General features: G+C 43.6%; 1 protein-coding gene across 1 annotated transcript in view; it reads left to right on the top strand.

Annotated features, from left to right (window-relative positions):
* Positions 1-20,177, top strand: part of MDFI (MyoD family inhibitor) — a 51,832-nt gene that overhangs the window by 25,944 nt on the left and 5,711 nt on the right. Inside the window, exons 2-3 of the mRNA XM_088479641.1 lie at positions 13,047-13,115; positions 15,271-15,480. Coding sequence (XP_088335767.1) covers positions 13,058-13,115; positions 15,271-15,480 — 268 coding nt within the window. The 5' untranslated portion in view covers positions 13,047-13,057. The remainder of the gene's footprint in view (positions 1-13,046; positions 13,116-15,270; positions 15,481-20,177) is intronic.

Below are 20,177 nucleotides of genomic sequence, written 5' to 3' on the forward strand. Positions count from 1 at the left end.
ATCCTAAACCTCATGAAATTTAGACCTATAGCCTTCTATCTGGTTATAAGTTAACGCACACTTTGTACTCTGAGAGCTAACTACAAATCTTCAGTGGCAACCCCACCAACTTAAATATCTTGGGGAATACTTGACTAAACATTACTCACAGTTATATAATGCTAATTTCCCTAGACTTTTTGCATACATTAGATCGGACAACTTCACCTGCATAAATCCATAAGGTCATGGTCTGGCCATAACAAGACTGTGAAAATGAATGTGCTCCCCCGACTTTTATATCTTTGGCGGAATTTACAGAACTAAAACACTTAGACACTTTCAAAAGACTATTTTGAATAGTATGGGAACAAGGAGAAGACCTTGAGTTAAAATGAGGGTGCTCCAGTGCAGTCACTTGAATGGCGACCTGAGTAGCCCTAACTAGAGTAAAATATTACCAGGCCACACATTTAGCACAATGTGTCCTATAGCATGTCCCCCCTGTTAGTTGCCCCTGGACATCTATACAGTAGAAGCTGATGGTCTCTCTCTCTCTTTACTCCTCCTACTGTTTGATATGGTTCCCACCCACTTTCCTTCCTCCTATAGTGCAAACCTTTCCTATGATCTGGTTTTCTCTTTCTGTACGGGATTACTACACCCGATGCTACCAATTACTTTCTGCCCACCACCATTTGACTCCCCTATGGAACAATCCTGCCTTCCCTCCCAGTTTGGACCATGAAATATATAATTTCTGGACCAGACATAACATTCCCTTTCTCCTTGATCTAGCCTCTCTGTTTTTTGTTCCTGATTTTGAAGGGCTTAGTTCTCGAATTGACCTTCCTAGTACTGTCTTTTTTCAGTATTTGTTAATTTGCCACTTTTAGCACTCCTTGCCATTCCCTCATCCCAGCCCATTATACTCTTCCTTAGAGACATTTTGCCATCAGAACTGGATTTTGAGGGGTTTAGTCTCCTCTCTGTACCACCTCCTTATGCATAATTAACCAGTCAAGGAGGCTCACGACCTGGCTTGTGAAAGAAGCACGGGAGAGACACTGGCTTAAAATAAAATTGGAGCTAGCTTTCTATTTCTGTATGTATTAAAGAGAACTCTTTTCTGCTTTCGCTGATCTCTGTTAGCATTCCTGTGGCCATGCTGCACATTTGGTGGTCTTGTCCCAAATCCAAGTTAATGTAAAGCCCAGCAATTCATTGGAACTCTGCACAGACACCAGAGATGCAGAAGTTTTTTTTCCTATCTCCTGGCTTCCAGTTGGTGGAGAGCAGTTGCCAAGCTAAGGCAAGTAAATGGAAAAGGGGTGGTGTGACAAACGTCGCAACAGTAAGTTTATTATTATACTAACATTTGGACTAACAACCTCAACGAGCTATTGAAAGGACTAAACTAGTGTTCTCCTTCTACACTTTTAAAGCCTGCACACACAGACTTGGCCTGCCACTGTAGCCTGTATCTTAAGCATGCCATCTGAAGCATGGAGTTAGAACCGGAGCGGAGTTGTAATACCATCTTTTATCTCTTTCCAGGTAAACTAATGACATCTTTCATATCTGATGCCTTTCATTGCAAGAATAGTCTGTATTGAAAGTTTGTTTTACAACTGTGATGCTGCATCTTCCCCCCACCATTAATTAGCTTGTTGAACAAACTGCTCAAACATTCCCTCCCACTGTACCAGCTGACCTAGCTTATCCTGCAATAGGGACTCATTTTAAAGCCTGCACACAAAAGCTTGGCCTGCCACTGTAGCCTGCATCTTAAGCATGCCATCTGATGCATGGAGTTAGAACCCGGAGTTTGAACTGGATTTGGACTTTTGACTACTTTCTAATAGGGATGTGCAGGCTCGGATTTACTCGGATTTACTCGGATCTCAAAACGGCATTTTATTGGCTATCGCCTATCATGTGTTTTGGATAACCAATATAATAAATCCGAATTTGCGGTAAAGTGGCGATAAGAACCGAGTAAATCCGAGTAAATCCGAGCCTGCACATCCCTGCTTTCTAACCAAAATGTAAACCATGTCACAAACACAGCGGCACAGGCATGCTGCCACTCCATCTTCATTTACACTCCCCTGAGACTGGGTTCGGCTGCTGTCTCATGCTGCAGCTAAATCGAACTCCACAAACTGCTGGATGTGACAAGACTACACACTCGTGTGAAGGAGATGCTGTCTCTTTTTGCAGATTACTCTATCTTTTTTTAATTTCTGATTAGGTTTAACATGGTTTTTATCTCAAAATTCGGTCACCATTTTTTCTTTTTTCTCCACCTGGACATTATACTTCCGCTACTTGCACACCCTGCCAGATGTAACCTACGCAGTGCGCCCCAGATGGCTGCCTCGGATGGTTCATTCTTGGGCAGGATGAACAAACACGTGGATCTATTCATTCAGTGAGTTTCATATTTCAAATGTTTCAGTCACCCGTAAATCTCATGCCCGAACTGCAGCACTGTTTGCTGTATTTACTATTCCCTGTTTTGTAAAATGTACTTCCACCCTACTGTATGATATACTGGTGTGCTATACCTCCACTTTATGCTATACTGGTGTGCTATACCTCCACTGTATGCTATACTGGTGTGCTATACATCCACTGAAGTGCATCTTCCATGGGCAGGATGTACTTTATGTGGATCTATTCACACAGGGTATATCATACTGCCACACATGTGTCAGTTTTCCCATATATGCCTTGGGTCCTTGGATGGCTTATCTCCCACAGTGCAACCTTCATAGTGTGCCCACCATGGCTGCCTCACCTGGTACACTCGTGGATGGGATGAAAAATACATGGACCTGACTATTATGTTGGGACCCTACTCCTAGCATCAGGACGCTGCAACCACACCCATTTTGTGTCTTCTAGGCGTAACTTATTCCACCCAGGGTACTCCTACGTAGTGCGCCCAAGACGGCTGCCTCATTTGGTACCATTTGCGGGTGGAATATTTAACCCATAGACGTTAATTCCCAAAATGTCTGCATCAACCCTGCAATATGCTTATTGTGCTATCTAGGTTTTGGTTGATTTAAATTCTCTGTGTGGTTTTCTATTTTTTTACAACACCAAGGGCTAAATGTAATAGGGTGAGAGTTTAGAAAATGTGAGAGTTTAGCAGTAAACTCTCACATTGGTTGAATTTTATCTACAAAATGGGAAAATGTATGAATGAGATTTTAAATCGTGAGAGTTTTTTAAGTCTAAAAAACATGCAAGTTCACTCTGTTACTTTGTTTTTGGACTCTATTACATTGGCAAAGTTTAAAAAGTGTCAGAATCTCTCACTTTTCTAAACTCTCACCCTATTACATTTGGCCCCAAATCCTTGTACAATGTACCATATTTTCTGATGTCTGTAAAGCGACTTTGAGTCTTATGGGAGAAAAGCGCTATATAAATAAAATTATTATTATTATTATTATTATTATTACACTTACAGTATTCGGAGGAAATTCAGGACATATTCAGATTTTTTCCCACCTGACTCGGATCCCAAAACAAGGCAAAATGTCATAATTCTGCTGTCGGATTCTCGTGGGTTTTGGATACTATAAAGGTACCCGGTCATCGGCGCCATTTCACTCTGACTGTGGAGAGTGAAGTGAACAGTCATGCTGTCTCTGTCCAGGGGTGCTGTCTGTCCAGGGGTGCTGTGTCTGTCCAGGGCACAGGCTGCTGGGTACATCAGAGGTTGATGTGTCCATCCATGGGCAGTGGCTGCTGGTTCCATCCAGAGGTTGCGGTGTCCATCCAGGGGCATTGTCTACTGTGTCCATTCAGGGCAAGGGCCTGCTGTATCCATCCAGGGCAGGGGCTGCTGTGTCCATCCAGGGGCAGTGGCTGCTGTGTCCATACATGGCAGAGGCTGCTGTGTTCAGGGGTTGCTGTGTCCATCCAGGGGCAGTGGCTGCTGTGTCCATCCATGGGCTGCTGTGTACATCCAGGGCAGGGGCTGCTGTATGCAGTGCCGGCATCGAGCAGGAGCCATGCGCAACCAAAAAGGGGGCATGGTCTAATTTCCATAGGCCATAGGCCTTAAATTGCGCTATATGGGGGCATGCCCGTATGGCACGTCTCCCATTTAACGTCAGGCTGGGGGCGAGCCCAGCACTACATCAGTAGCTGGGTTGCCCCCAGCTCTCTCCTAAGGATATTGAATTAGAACCTCTATACACTTCTGCCTATACCTTCTAATATCCTGCCTATACATTCTAATATCCTGCCTATAAACCTCTAAGGATGACGCTATTTTGCGTACGCAGTCATATAGTAAATAAAGACTCCAGACCTAGAACCTGTGGTTACAAAGCACAAAGTGATATTTCAAGTAAAAGTACAGTCAGTTACACGCTATGATCTAAGTACAATTTAAAGAATTATACAGACCCAAGTACAGTTATAAATACGCAGTGCTCTGGACCAGATGTAGGCATCAGGAAGAAACCCCAGTCAATCAGCATTCAGTAAGAAGACTTAGACTGGGGTCACAAGACACACGTTTATACTCTCACAGAAACAGACAACACAATAGAGAGGCTTGTCGCTGATGCCATTTGTTCCCAAGGAGGATGCATCTGTTGCAGAGCATTTAACAGGTTGATTCAAATAGACACAGTCCAGCTTCTAACAACTGGTTGTCTCTGGTTTCCTGCCTCATGCACATCCTAACAGTTGGTCATATAATGTACATTTCAGTGCTTTAAGTCTCTGCAGTCCATAAGTTGAGAATGCATGTTGCGATCTTCACACTGACGATACCAGAATGCTGTTGAAAGAGTGCAGATCAGTATAATATCAAACATGACTTACTTATCATGTATTAAACCTTAGCTACCAAATAACCTTTATTTCACAGCAATTATAATAAATGAACAAACTTGAATCTTATACTTTAAAGCTTATGAGACCTTTTATGTGAATATGTTCTGTGTAAGTATTTGGGGTTTGATATAAAGACGCTAGTTAACTTGAGGCAGATGCGTGCGCATGAAGCTAATAAACAGTGTTTTCATACAGGATCTTATGCATTCGCTAATATGTGACTAGTTAACAGCGCAATTGTGCGTATTAATGCGTGTATGAGAAATGGTGAAAGATGCAATCGCATGATGCTAATAGTAATATCACCATATGTACTTAAGTGTGAGTTTACCTAAAATGGTGCTTGGGCGGCCATTCGCAAAATGGTGTCTTGCGATCTCATTTTCTAAAATGGCGTCTTGCGGCCAGTCGCAAGATGGCGTCTTTACGATCTAATTTTAAGCTGATCTTGTCTCAGCCAATTATCCAACTTCGACACTCCCTGCACTGAATGGATGCCGCGCGGCATCCATTCTTCTCCAGGGCTGGCACCACCGCACAGCTGCGGCAGTGGAGGTGCCCAACATCCCGACCGCCCACGGGACACTTCGTCCCACGGGTGGAATGGCGGGGCAGTGCCCGATAAAACGGGACTGTCCCGCTGAAATCGGGAATGGCTTGGAGGAGTGCGCCCTCTATCGGGTGGTGCCTCTGTACAACCACACTGGTTGAACATGCCTCGAGCTGGCCCTGGCTGTGCCCATCCAGGGATTGCTGTGTCCATCCTTGGGTGCTCAGTGTAAAAAAAATAAAAGCTACTAATATAATTTTTTTTTGTGCTGTACCCAAATGTACTACATTATTTTTTTTTTTACTGTGTTGCTGCCAGTTAGACCGCTGTGTAATATATTCATACACATATTGTGACATAAGTTGTAGCGCAATGTAATATTTATACATGTATTGTGACACTGTAAGTGGTAGTGCAGTGTATTCATAAAAAATATTGTGACACTGTAAGTGGTAGCGCAGGTTTACTCATAAAAAATGTGCCACGGTAAGTGGAACCGCAGTGTATTATTCATAAAAAAATACGATGACACTGTAAGCGGTATCGCAGTGTATTATTCATAAAAATATTGTGACACTAAGCAGTAGCGCAATGTATTATTATTAAAAAATGTTGTGACACTGTAAGTAGTAGTGCAGTTTAATATTCAACATGTATTATGACACTGTAAGTGGTAGCACAGTGTTTTATTCATAAAAAATATGGTGACACTAAGTGGAACCACAGTGTATTCATAAAAAATATGGTGACACTGTAAGTGGTAGCGCAGTGGTTTATTCATAAAAAATATTGTGACACTGTAGATCATTGATACCATAGTGTAATATTTAAATTGGTACACATTGACGTGTTTGCTATACCCACTTCCTCCGTGTTTGTTGATATGGAGAACGATCAGTTGAGAGGAGAGCAGGAACCACATACTAGTGCTGGAGATGCTGCCAGTGCCACCAATCATGACGATACTAGTATGTCTATGTCATCTACTAAAGCCAAGGCCCAAGGGCATACAGGGCTTAAGTGAGGACATCTAAAATCAAAGAAGCAATATTTTACAGAGGTAAAGAAAAAAACATCAAAGGGACAGTTAGCTGCAGAAAGACATAAAATTGGCAATATGCCTTTCACCGCATGAAGTGGCAAGGAGAGGCTAAGGCCTAGGCCTTTATTTATGACTGGTGGTTCTTCCTCTTCTGATGATGTAAGCCCTTCTCCCTGTATACGTTTAAAAAAAATTAAAATCTTTAAGGCACGGGAATCAACTGTGTGCTCAGGAATGTCGCAAATCCCTGACGAGAATCTAAGTGTTTCGGCTGGTGCCATGTGTGAGCCTGACCTTTCCCAAACTGTACTCGAAGAGGAGCCTCCTTCCATCACTTGAGCAGAACAAGTCAACATGCTGACATAGAAATAGAGGATGCTTCTGTGGAAGTGCACCAGGATGAGGAAGATATTTGTGTAGCTGACACTAATAAGGATGTTGATGATGAGGATGCTGATAATGAGGATGTTGTTGATGAGATATTGTTTGTGTAAATCATGCCCCAGAGGAAACAGTTGTTGCCCATGATAAGGAAAAGCCCGTTGTCATGTCTGGGCATAAAACAAAAAAATCCACTTCTTATGTGTGGAATCATTTCTACCCAAATCTGAACAACAATTGTCAAGCCATCTGTACACATTGTAATGCCAGAGTAAGTAGAGGTAGAGACCTTAACCATCTAGGAACCTCCTCCCTGTTACATCATTCACAGAGCATCCATGCAAAGTGTTTGCAAAATTCAGAAACTTTGGCTAAAAAAGCAACAATAAGCAGTCCAGCATCAGCTAGCTCCCTTCTCTCTGCTAGATCCAAGCACCTGGCATCTTCACCACCAACACCTTCATCAACAATATCCTCAATCATGATTGGAAGTAGTCCTGCATCCAATTGATAAGGCTAACTCACTGCTCCCCTATCCTGGATTCCTCATGAAGAATCCTTGAGCTGCTGCTGCTGGGAGTGGATCTTCATCCCAGAAGGGGACCAGGAAGACTACTAGTAGTAGTTAAAAAAAAACAATTGAATGTTAAACAATCCTTTGCAAGGGGGAGCAAGTATGACAGCAGTCACCAAGTTGCACAGCGGATCACTTATGCCATAACATCTATGCTGGCATTACATGTGCATCCAATATCCACGATTAGCGCAATGGGTTTTAGACAGTTAATTGGGGTCCTGTGTCCCTGTTACCAAATCCCATCTAGGTTCCACTTCACTAGAAAAGCAATTCCCAACCTGTACAGGGATGTTAAAACAAACTTAATTAGTGTCCTCCAAAATGCCATTGTACAAACTGTCCACTTAACCACAGTGGTACAGGGCAAACACAAGATTACATGACTGTAACAGCCCACTGAGTGGGTGTATTGCCTTCAGAGTCACCAACAGCAGCAGCAGCAGCATCTGAGAAACAGCAGCTCATTCAAAAGCAGGATAGTCTTCACTAAGAGGCATAACTCTGACAACCTCTTAGAATAATTCTGGGAAGTCATCACAAAATGGCTGACCCCGCTTGGACTCTCCTCGGGATTTGTGATTTCTGACAACGCCACCAATATTGTGAGAGCATTACAGCAGGGTGAATTCCAACATGTCCCATGTGTTGCTCACATAATCAACTTGCTGGTGCAAATTTTTTTTTTAAATGACAGAGCCATGCAGGAGATGCTCTCTGTGGCCAGCAACATTTCTGGACATTTTTGCCATTTAGCAGGTGCATGTAGAAGTTTGCAGCACCTGCAGGAAATGTTGAATTTGCCCTGTCACCAGCTGAAGCAAGAGATAGTTACAAGGAGGAACTCCGCCCTTTATATGCTTCAGCGGATGTAAGAACGGCAAAAAGCCATACAAAGCTTAACAACAAACTATGACACAAGAAGAGGAGGGGGAATGTACCTTACTTAAGCTCAGTGGAAAATACTTTCTGTGTTGTGCAAAGTGCTGAAATCCTTCAAAGTAGTCAGCTGTGAAGTGAGTTCAGACACTGGCAGCTTGAGTCAGGTAATTCCCCTAATTAGACTATTGTAAAAGCAGCTTGAGAAACTGAAAGAGCTGAAATGAAGCGATTCAACTAAGTAGGTCGGACTTGTAGATCAAGTCCTTTATTCGCTTCGCCATGATCCAATGGTTGTCAGGATCTTACAATCGGATCAATACATTTTGGCAACCGTGCTGGATCCTAGTTTAAGTCATATGTTGTGTCTTTCTTCCCAGTGGGCACAGGGCCTTATTCAGTGAAGGTTGCAAGTGAGAGAACTCACGTACTCGGCCGCTGAGAGAATATGCTAATCAAAGCATACGCACTGCAACCGCAACATAGAATGCAGATGCCCAGCACTACATAATGCTGCCCACTTCCCTATACTCAAAGCTGAGTAGTTCTCAATACTGCGTAAACATTGGTAACATCGAGAACCATTGAACCCATACGCACAATAGAGGTTGCTCTGACTTCGCACAGGACCTTGGTCGTTTCCTGTGTGCATGGAGTCTTCTCACTGCATACATTGGCACACTGCCTTAAATATGCACGCCCATGTAATGTCGTTGAAATGCACTGGCACGCCTGCGTTCACATGGCCACCCCCCCATCACCACCCACAAACAGTACTTCCTGTCAATCAACATTGGCAGGGTCTCCGTGAACACTGCATATGCCATTCCTCCTCTAACCAGCCACAGCTAATGGTTTGCACACGCACACTGCGTCTTATATGCATGCGCAGAACAAAATAATCGGCTGAGTACATGCATTCTGTCACTTGCGTCCCTTACTGAATCAGGCACAAAGATCTGAAGAGATGCAAAGAGCTGTTGGTAAGGAAATTGTCAGCTCAAGTGGCACGTGATGCAGCAATGGCTCCTCCTTCAGTTTCTCCAGCAAGTGCGGCTGCCAGGGAAAAACTAAACTTTCCCGAAAAAGAGACCCACTGGTGACGCAGATGAGTCAACACAACCAAGTTTTGACATCTGGTCGAGTCTAAAAGAATTGCCTACAATTAATGAGACATCTAACGTGACACCATCCGATATGGTCACCACTCAAAGAATGGTTGAGGACTATATTAACGATACCGTCCAAATAGGCATGTCAGACAGTCCGTTTCACTACTGGCAGGAAAAAAAGGTAATTTGGAGGCCCTTGCACAAACTTCATGAGGAAGACCTTTACCGCCAATTACATCCAAAAATTACAGAGGCACCTGAGGCTGTAAGTGGATTCCAGCGGGGACTAATTAATATTGTGTGAAGATGATGTACACACTGATGAGGGTGAGGAATCAGATGATGATGGCGCCGTCAACATCTTGACTCTGTAAAGGCAGTTTGTGCATGGAGAAATCATTGCCAGCAATATCAGCTGCCCGTTGCTAGCTTGTTTTGTGGCGGCCCAAACAAACCAATCGCTTCAGCCACAATTGGCAGTCCCTGTCACTGAAGTGATTGGTTTGTTAAACTGTGCATGTCCTGTTTACTATATACAACATAAGGGTTGGTGGAAGGGCCCAAGGACATTTCCATCTTGCACTTCTTTTCTTTGCATTATGTGCTGTTTGGGGCATTGCTTGCTGCCTGACATTTTTAATTTTATAGTTTATTAAACTGTCATCCTGTCTGCCACTGCAGTGCCACTCTGTGCCATTTTGGAAGCTGAACTGCCAAATGTTAGTGCCACCACCTGCTGTCGCTTAACTTATTCAGCCAGCTAGCTCAATGTGACCTTTTGGCCTAAACTGAATTAAATCAATATTGTGAGCTGTGCAAGGTGGTCAAAATTGACTGGAAATTACTGGAAATAAATGTTATTGAGATTAATAACACTGTAGGAACAAAAACAGGCCCAAATTATGTGATTTCAGCTGTTTTTATGATTTTTCAGAAGAAATACAGATCCAAAACCAAAACACGCAAGGGTGGTTTTGTAAAACCAAATCCAGATCCAAAACCTTGAAGGAGATACAGATCCAAAACCAAAACACAGGGTTGGCGCACATCCTTAGAAAATATCACTATTACATATTGAACTCTACGGAATCTATTTACAAAAAATTTGAAAATCCAAATGTCCAGCGATAACAGATGTTTTTGTCAGAGATACAGCTTCATCATATCTAACAAGGGTTAGCCCCTGATGGCAAAGAGGTTTTCCATATTTATCACAGCAATAATATGTAAGAAGGCTCACGGTACCCCCAAAATCCCCTTTTCAATAGCCCCCATTTCAATATTGCAGAGGCAGAAATAGGCCATAGAAAAAATTACTTTATTTAAAAAAAAACATTTTTTTATCTCATACAAATTACAATTGGAGTAAGTTTTTTTGCCTATTTTTAAACATTTTAATAATTTGTTTAAACTTATTTTTGAAGAAACTTGATCTGGAAGCCAGGCCAGGCTTACAGTTGATGTTGATTTTTTTCTATATTCAAATATATTTTTAAGACCTCCATCATACTCATTTGCTGTCAACTATAGCGCTCCATATTTTCTTTTTGTACCTTTCCATCCAGAAGTTTATTAGTATATATGTAATACCTTCTTGTAGCCTCCAGGTCCCATTGTCACTAGTGCTGTAGTGTTCATCAAATGTAATTATCTTAAGTAATGTAACTCATCGGTGGTTGTCATGGGTTATGCCGATTTGGCAGTCTTGCCGCAGTTTACACAAATGCCCATAAGATTATATAAAGCCTACTTTTTAAGTTAATGATTTGTGAAGATATCTGGTTCGATTTCATATACTGTAATACATTAATCTATATATCACACAATACAAAAATAATTTCTCAGGCACTAAAAATAATACAAAAATAAATTGTTTACTTTCTGATCTGGGCATAAACATATATGTCTGCTGCTACCCTTTCGTTAACTCCGGACCAACCATCATACCATTTATCAAGGATAACAAATTTATTAAAACCATAAGCATAGATAAAATTACTATACACTCATATACAGTATATATAATATTGCCACTACTTGTCTCCAACCCTTTAAATATTTACTGTATTAGTCCTTAGTACAGTGGTTCACAAACTTTTTTGAATCACGGTGCCCAAGTGTATCAGCATTGTTTTCACAGCACCACTTGTTATTGAGCAATTCAGAAAAAAATGTAGTAAATTAGTAAAGTGAAGTAAATAGTGCTTACCTGTCATCCTTAGGCTCAGTTATGTGGTGGGGGACAGGTTTGCACTTCTGTTTGTCCATATATTTACATTACATTGACCATAAAGAATTTGAATTGGTGCTGGACCACCAACCTGAGGCACCCCTGCAAGTGTCCCGGGGCACCCCAGGGTGCCGCGGCGCACAGTTTGGGAACCACTGCCTTAGTAGCATAGCGCCGGGTGTTTATGAAATAGAGCAGGCGCTCTCCCTCTTATTAACATCACAGACAGATTTATGTACGGTACCAGTAATAAGTGACAAGGGTCGAGTATAGCCCATGCAGGAGCAGCGCTCTCCCCTGCATAAAGTATCCAGCGGAGAAGGAAAAACTTTTCATTTAAAATTTAAACGGACATACACCTATAAACTGAAATCCCAATTCACATAATTCCTGGAAGCTCTGTCCAACTAATATCTACTAAAACTAATACAGTCAATATTTGAAGGGTTGGAGACAAGTAGTGGCAATATTATATATATGTGAGTGTATAGTAATTTTATCTATGCTTATGGTTTTACATTTGTTATCCTTGATAAATGGTATGATGATTCTCTAAGGTGGAATATTTCACTATATCTTTTCCATTAATCTATATATGCTCATCGTGCCACTAATGTCTAAGGTCCGTATTCAATTTGAAGCGTTAAGTCCGGATCCGCGTTAAGTTTCCACCGATGACGTCATTATCGCCTGTTTTGGTTTTACCCATTATTCAATTTGAAAGAATTTCCTATGGTTTTAGGGTGCAATGTTGCGGGAACCCCCGTGCAGTCTTCAGACAGTCCCCCAAAGGTAATCTGTGTGAAAAAAAAAACTTAAGGACACCCCAAAAATTTACTTTGAAAGAGGGGGCAAAAAAAATGTTGGGGTACAAACTTAAAAACTAGCGAACTTGACTCTGGGGGGGTCCCCAAATATGCCCCAAGTGTTTTTTTGATTGCAGGTGTTTGCGGCAGGTGGATTTGTCACGATTTTTTCAACTTCACTTTAGTAACTTTTAAATATGCTGACCCCCATTTTCAAGTACCCCAAATTTGCTGGGATAACTTATTTTCTGGAAAAAATACTCCTGAATACTATTCTGCATCAGGTATAGAAAAACGCTATGTAGCAGCTATTGAGCCCATTTAAAAATACCAAATACCTTCAGCAAGCCAAATCGGGGGGTACCATAGTGAACCTCCATGTCAGAGTATCATTTTGGGTTGTCAGGCTGATTTCCCCAAAACTGACAGTACTTTCCGCTTGTTAAAGTATCGCCGGGTCCCGTTTACGCGTACTTTCAAATTGAATACGGGGTAAAGCGTGCACGTGCGCGATACTTTTCCGCATCCAAAACAGGCGGTCGGCATTAAGTCCGGGCAGCGTTAACTTAACGCGGCTCGGCTCAAATTGAATACGGCTCTAAGTCTTACAGTTTACTTTCTCTTCAGGCACTTGTCTGATGTCCATGAAATCTCCTGTTCCTCCAGAAGACCCCGGCATTTCCAGCTTGGACTCAGGTAAGCTCAGATTGACTTCTTTATTTGCTAGGTGTTAGATTTACTGAAGTGGTTAACAAGTTACTCTGTACCCTGGTGGCTGAAGGCTACTAATATGTTATGCAACTCAATGTCGCCACGGACAGAAAAGTACAGTCTAGAAAAACAGTCATGCAATATATAAATGTATGAATAAAAGAGCTGATCTGATCAGATGACTGAAGTCATTGGTCAGCTAACAGCCAAGGAGTCTGGTACCCCCAGCGATGTAGACAACAGACAGGTAAGTATCGTTTAAGGTTGTGCAGTGTGGGCTCCCTGGACCCAGAGACCTGTGTGACCCTGAGCCCATTATACATACACCCATGCACTAATAAATGGCTTCTTTATTTCTTAACTCTGAAGCTGGCCACACACACAGCGATATTTTACCCGATCTGGCCGAATCCGACACATTGGAACGACAAATCGTGTAAAATATGTCCAAATCCTGAGTAAATCGTGAGTCCCCACTCACGATCACGATGCGATGCGCGTCCCCGCTGGTCGCACATCGCATTGTTAGATCTGCCGTGCAGTAGGGCAGATCTGACAATCTAGGAGGCGATGTACTGTGAAAGTCTGTATGCAGGAGAGATCGTATGAAGATTGGACACCAAATCATGTGCAGATCGTGTGGAGATCGTGCGCAGAGCTGCCGGGGAAAGTTTCAAGGGAAATCGTACACAAATCGTACACATCGGCTGATCGTGTGCAGATCGCTATGTGTGTGGGAACCTTGACAGTAGTAGAAATTCCAAGATGGAAACTTTTCCATATATGTTTATAGTATTTCCCTGTTTTGTAACAGTCAATTATCTTTATTATCTTTATCAAATCCTCGGTCAGCAAATTACAGAGGCCTGTAGCTGCTTAGAGTAGGCACAGTTCTCTTGTTTTTGCTTATTTGTTTATGTACTTTTTAGGCGCTGCAGAACACTTGTGCATCATATAAATAAAGGATAATAATAAATAATAGGGTCCAAAATGAAGGAACTAGCATGATTTTGACACTACATTTTAAAGTGGCAATCAGGTATAAGGAAAAAACAGCCTTATAAATGATTGCTACCTTAAATCTAACAGAGAACAGATTCAGTATGATTTACCGCCTGCCACAAATCCCGACAGCGGCATCCCGGCAGCACTGAAAATCCTGATCATCCCCAGGTAAGTATTCCCTAACCTATTCTACCCCCTAACCCTCCCTTAGGGGTGCCTAACCCTAACCTCCCCCCTAAGTGTCTAACCCTAACCCCCCTTCCCTGTCGCCTAAACCTAAGTCCCCCGGGGGAAGGTGCCTAACCCTAACCTCCCCCCGGGGGTGCCTAACCCTAACCCACCCTTCCCCTAGCCTAAACCTAACCTCCCGAGGGGGTGCCTAACCCTAAGTCCCCCCCCGGGAACCCTAAACCTAACCCTCCCCCCCCGCGGCTGTCCGCACCCGGCGCCCGGCTTACCTTCAATCGGAAAGCCGGGTGTCGGGCTCCCGGCGTAGGGAAAATGACAGGCGTTGGGATTTCGACGCCTGTCGTTTAACCATTGCTGGAAATATACAGTCGGGAAGCCGGCAGTCGGGATTCCGTCCATCGGCTTCCCGACTGTTTCCCCAGCGAACTCACCAAAATCACACCAGTTTCTTCATCAGAACATCTGGGGCTGACAGGGAAGTTTTACTCTGTCTTAGTGACATTACATTATGACAAACCTGGCGATACATACAGATTGGAGTGTTAGGAAGATATAACCTCTCTCTGAGTTGTTGAAATCTTTATATTCCCCACCAGGGTCAAAAACATCTTTTATAGCAATAATGCCTTTGTCTCTTTAATTAAAGAAAAAGAGTTATCTAAGGAAATGAAAATTCTCCCTATAATGTCACATATCTGGTGAAAGTAGATTCTCTAAATGTGTAAATGTAAATTATAAATCATTTTGTGATAATGTCTCTTACTGGAGAGCCGCCAATGTTTTTCCTCATGTGTTTCAAATGAAGTATATTACACCATACATTACACCATAGTATTTGAAGCAATTAGAATTTGATGCAGTAAATTAATCTCCAAAAGACGGTGACCATATTTAAAATATTTTTTTTTCTTATTGAGAATGAATTTGCCCAAGTCTCTCCTTGCAGGCCTTTCTTCCTTGACACCTCCTGTGACCCAGGCTCCGCAAGTGACCAATGGTACACAGTGCAATCCTTACCTAGGACCGATGCCTGCTGACAATGCCAAGACCAGTTCTCAAAAAAAGTCATCTTCCCAGCCACATCTAGAGAAGCAGAACAGCCGAGCAAGCAATAATGGGAATGAGCCTCCGTACCTTCCTCCTGGTGCACAAGAGGGTATGTTCTCTCTGCACTCTCAGTGTCTTCCACTAATGCTTCATGCCAACCTAACATCATATTCATCTTTTGTTTCTAGACCACTTAGCTCACTCCCAAAATGCTTTAAATCTACAGTAACAAAACTTGTACACTTATAATTAAAGAATGCTGACAGGAATCACTATTAGTCATTATAAATTATACAACCAGGAGTGATTTGAAGGGGTGCCATTGACAAAACTAAAGGCAGTTTTCAATGGATATTTCTATAAAAATTTATATAGAAGAAATGAATCCTGACATTTACCCTTGGATTTATCTGTTAGCTAATATTAGATTACTATCACAAATAGGGATCTAACAATGGGGAGCGACAGCTGAGACAAAAAACATCTGTAAAAAGAGACTAACAAAATATTCATCTTCCCTCCAGCCAAACATAAGATGCGATCACTCATTATACTACATGACACTGAATGATCTTTACTCACACATCAATGAATAAATGAAATATAAAATATAGAGGTCTGATAACCTCAATGATGCCATTCCATAAACATTTGTCCACCCAATCACATTCCTTTTTTCCACCATGGTGTACAAAGGTACTTCCTACATAACAATGGTTGGTTGCAAGTAGGGGTGAGCGGGTTCGGATTTCTGAAATCCGAACCCCCCTCCAGCCCCCCGATCCGAGTCAGGCTCGGCTTTTCCCGCCTGACTCGGATCTGAAATCGAGGCAAAACGTCATCATCCCGCCTTCCTGGTCTCGCGGGTTTTGGATCCTATATAAGGTACCCGCGTCGGCGCCATTTTCTCACTCGGCTGTGGACAGTGAAGAGGGAGGGTGGGAGTTAGGGCTGGCTGGGCTGTGTAGTGTAGTGTAGTGCAGTATAGTGTTGTGCTGTGCTGCTGTTGTCCATAGGGGCTGTGTCCACTCCTCCAAAGTCCATAGGGGCTGGCTGTGTTGTGCTGTGCTGCTGTTGTCCATGGGGCTGTGTCCACTCCTCCAAAGTCCATAGGGGCTGGCTGGACTGTGTTGTGCAGTCAGTTGTCCATAGGGGCTGTGTCCACTCCAAAGTCCTGTGCAGTGTCCCAGTCCTAAAGGGGTGCTGTAGTGTTGTCCAGGGGGTGTTCTGTCTTTCAGGGGTGCTCCCCCAAGTGCAAAAAAAAAATAAATATTTTTTCTGTGTTTGTGAATCGTGTGAACAGTAGCCGCACGTGCATCAACAAAATAGTGCCAAGCGTGCGCCTGTGTCATAAGTAAAGGGACGGCTGGCTTGACTGTTAAAGGGTGCTGTAACCCCCTAAAGTGCACTCCAAACCAAATAAAAAAATATTTTCTGTGTTTGTGAATTGTGTGCACTGTGGCTGCATGTGCATCAACAAAGGAGCAGCGCCAAGCGTGCGCCTGTGTCCCATAAGTAAAGGGCCGGCTGGCTTGTCCGTTAAAGGGTGCTGTAACCCCCAAAGGGCACTCCAAACAAAATAAAAAATATTTTCTGTGTTTGTGAATTGTGTGCACTGTGGCTGCACGTGCATCAACAAAGGAGCAGCGCCAAGCGTGCGCCTGTGTCCCATAAGTAAATGGCCGGCTAGCTCATTTCTTAAAGGGTGGTGTAACCCACAAAGTGCACTAGTCTCCAACAAAATTAAAAAATTATTTTCTGTGTTTGTGTGCGCCTTAGCCGCACGTATATATCAATATAACATAAATGGAGGACCAAACTTTCTACGATAAAAATAAAATAGGGAAAGATCAAGAACCACTTCCTCCTAGTGCTGAAGCTGCTGCCACTAGTCATGTCATAGACGATAACATGCCATCAACGTCGTCTGCCAAGGCCGATGCCCAATGTCCTAGTAGAGGGCACATACAATCCCAAATGACAAAGTTCAGGAAAATGACCTTAAAAAAAACATTTAAATCATCTGAGGAGAAAAATAAACTTGCCAATATGCCATTTACGACACGGAGTGGCAAGGAACGGCTAAGGTCTATCCCTATGTTCATGACTAGTGGTTCAGCTTCACATGACGATGGAAGCCCTCATCCCGCTAAAAAAATCAAACGAGTTAAGTTGGCAAAAGCACAGCGAAGAACTGTGCGTTCTAAGAAGATATCACAAATCCCCAAGGAGAGTCCAAGTGTGGTGGCGGTTGCGATGCCTGACCTTCCCAGTACTGGACGGGAAGAGGTGGCTCTTTCCACCATTTGCACGCCCTCTGCAAGTGCTGAAAGGAGCACCCACAGTCCACTTGCTGATATGCAAATTGAAGATGTCACTGTTGAAGTACAACAGGATGAGGATACTGGTGTAGCTGGCGCTGAGGAGGAAGTTGGCGAGGAGGATTCTGATGGTGATGTGGTTTGTTTATATCAGGCTCCGGGGGAGACAGTTGTTGTCCGTGGGATGAAAAAGCCCATCACGGTCATGTCTGGGCAAAAGACCAAACATTTCACCTCTTTGGTCTGGCAATATTTCTATCCAAATCCGGACAACAACTGTCTTGCCATATGTACCATATGTAAAGGTGAAATAAGTAGGGGTAGGGACGTTAACCACCTAGGAACATCCTCCCTTATACGTCACCTGCAGCGCGTTCATAAAAAGTTACTGTCAAGTTCAGAAACTTTGGCTAAGACCGTAAGCAGTCCAGGGACACCTAAATCCCTTTGTCCTGTTGTATCCAAGCGCCTGCAAACCACACCGTCAACTCCCTCCTCATCAATTTCCTCCTTAGCCAGGATCGGAAGTAGTCCTGCAGGCCATGTCACTGGCATGACTGACTCTCCTATCTGGGATTCCTCCGGAGGATCCTGCATTGCTACGCCTACTGCTGCTGCTGCTGTTGCTGCTGGGAGTCATTCATCATCCCAGAGAGGAAGTAGGAACACCACTACTTTTACTAAACAATTGACCCTCCAACAGTACTTAGCGAGGAGGATGAAGTACGACAGCAGTCATCCTGAAGCAAAATGTATAACTGAGGCCTTGACTGCTATGTTGGTGTTAGACGTGCGTCCGGTATCCGCCATTAGTGCAGTGGGATTTAGACAATTGATGGAGGTAGTGTGTCCCCGGTTCCAAATCCCGTCTAGATTCCACTTCACTAGGCAGGCGATACCGAGACTGTACAGAAACATCAGAAAAAGTGTCCTCAGTGTCCTGAAAAATGAGGATGTACCCAATGTCCACTTAACCACGGACATGTGGACAAGTGGAACAGGGGAGACTAAGGACTATATGACGGTGACAGCCCACTGGGTAGATGTATCACCTTACGCAGCAACAACAGCAGCGTCACCAGTAGCAGCATCTCAGAAACGCCATCTCGTTCCAAGGCAGGCTACGCTGTGTATCACCAGTTTCAGTAAGAGGCACACCGCCGACAACCTCTTAGAGAAACTGAGGGAAATCATCGCCCAGTGGCTTACCCCAGTTAGACTCTCCTGGGGATTTGTGATATCTGACAACACCACCAATATTGTGCGGGCATTACATCTGGGCAAATTCCAGCACGTCCCATGTTTTGCTCACACAATAAACTTGGTGGTGCAGAATTTTCTGAAAAGCAACAGGGGCGTGCAGGAGACGCTTTGGGTGGCCCGAAAAATTTCTGGCCACTTTTGCCATTCAGCGACTGCGTGCCGGAGACTGGAGCGCCAGCAAACACTTTTGAACCTGCCCCGCCATCACCTGAAGCAAGAGGTTGTGACGCAGTGGAACTCAACCCTCTATATGCTTCAGAGGATGGAGGAGCAGCAAATGGCCATTCAAGCCTATACATCCACCTATGACATAGGCAAAGGAGGGGGTATGCACCTGACTCAAGCGCAGTGGAGAATGATTTCCATGTTGTGCAAGGTTCTCCAGCCCTTCGAACTTGCCACACGTGAAGTCAGTTCAGACACTGCCAGCTTGAGTCAGGTCATTCCCCTCATCAGGCTTTTGCAGAAGCAGCTGGAGAAAGTGAAGGAGGAGCTAAGATGGAGAGATTCCGCTCGGCATGTGGGACTTGTGGATGAAGCCCTTCATTCGCTTTGCCAAGATTCCAGGGTGGTCAATCTGATGAAATCAGACCACTACATTTTGGCTACCGTGCTTGATCCTAGGTTTAAAGCCTATGTGGTGTCTCTCTTTCCGGCCGACACAAGCCTGCAGAGGTGCAAAGACCTGCTGGTGAAAACACTGTCAGCTGAAGCAGAATGTGACACGTCAATAGCTCCTTCTTCATTTTCTCCCGCAACTGGGGCTGCCAGGAAAAAGCTTAGGTATCCTAAGCAACCCGCTGGCGGTGATGCAGGGCAGGCAGGACCAAGTTTGGACATCTGGTCCGGACTGAAGGACCTGGCAACAATTTCTGACATGTCTACTGTCACTGCATATGATACTGTCACCATTGACAGAATGGTGGAGGATTACATCGGTGACAGCATCCAAGTAGGCATGTCAGACAGTCCATACCTGTACTGGCAGGAAAAAGAGGAAATTTGGAGGCCCCTGTACAAACTGGCTCTATTTTACCTGAGTTGCCCCCCCTCCAGTGTGTACTCCGAAAGAGTGTTTAGTGCAGCCGGGAACCTTGTCAGCGAAAGGCGTAGGAGGTTTCTTCCACAAAATGTGGAGAAGATGATGTTCATAAAAATAAATTATCAACTCTTCCAGGGAGACCAGCCTCCAGAACGTACAGAGGGACCTGTGGTGGTGAAT

This window comes from Taudactylus pleione, unplaced genomic scaffold (genome assembly GCF_031769625.1).
Source record: "Taudactylus pleione unplaced genomic scaffold, aTauple2 ptg000242l, whole genome shotgun sequence".
NCBI lineage: Eukaryota > Metazoa > Chordata > Amphibia > Anura > Myobatrachidae > Taudactylus > Taudactylus pleione.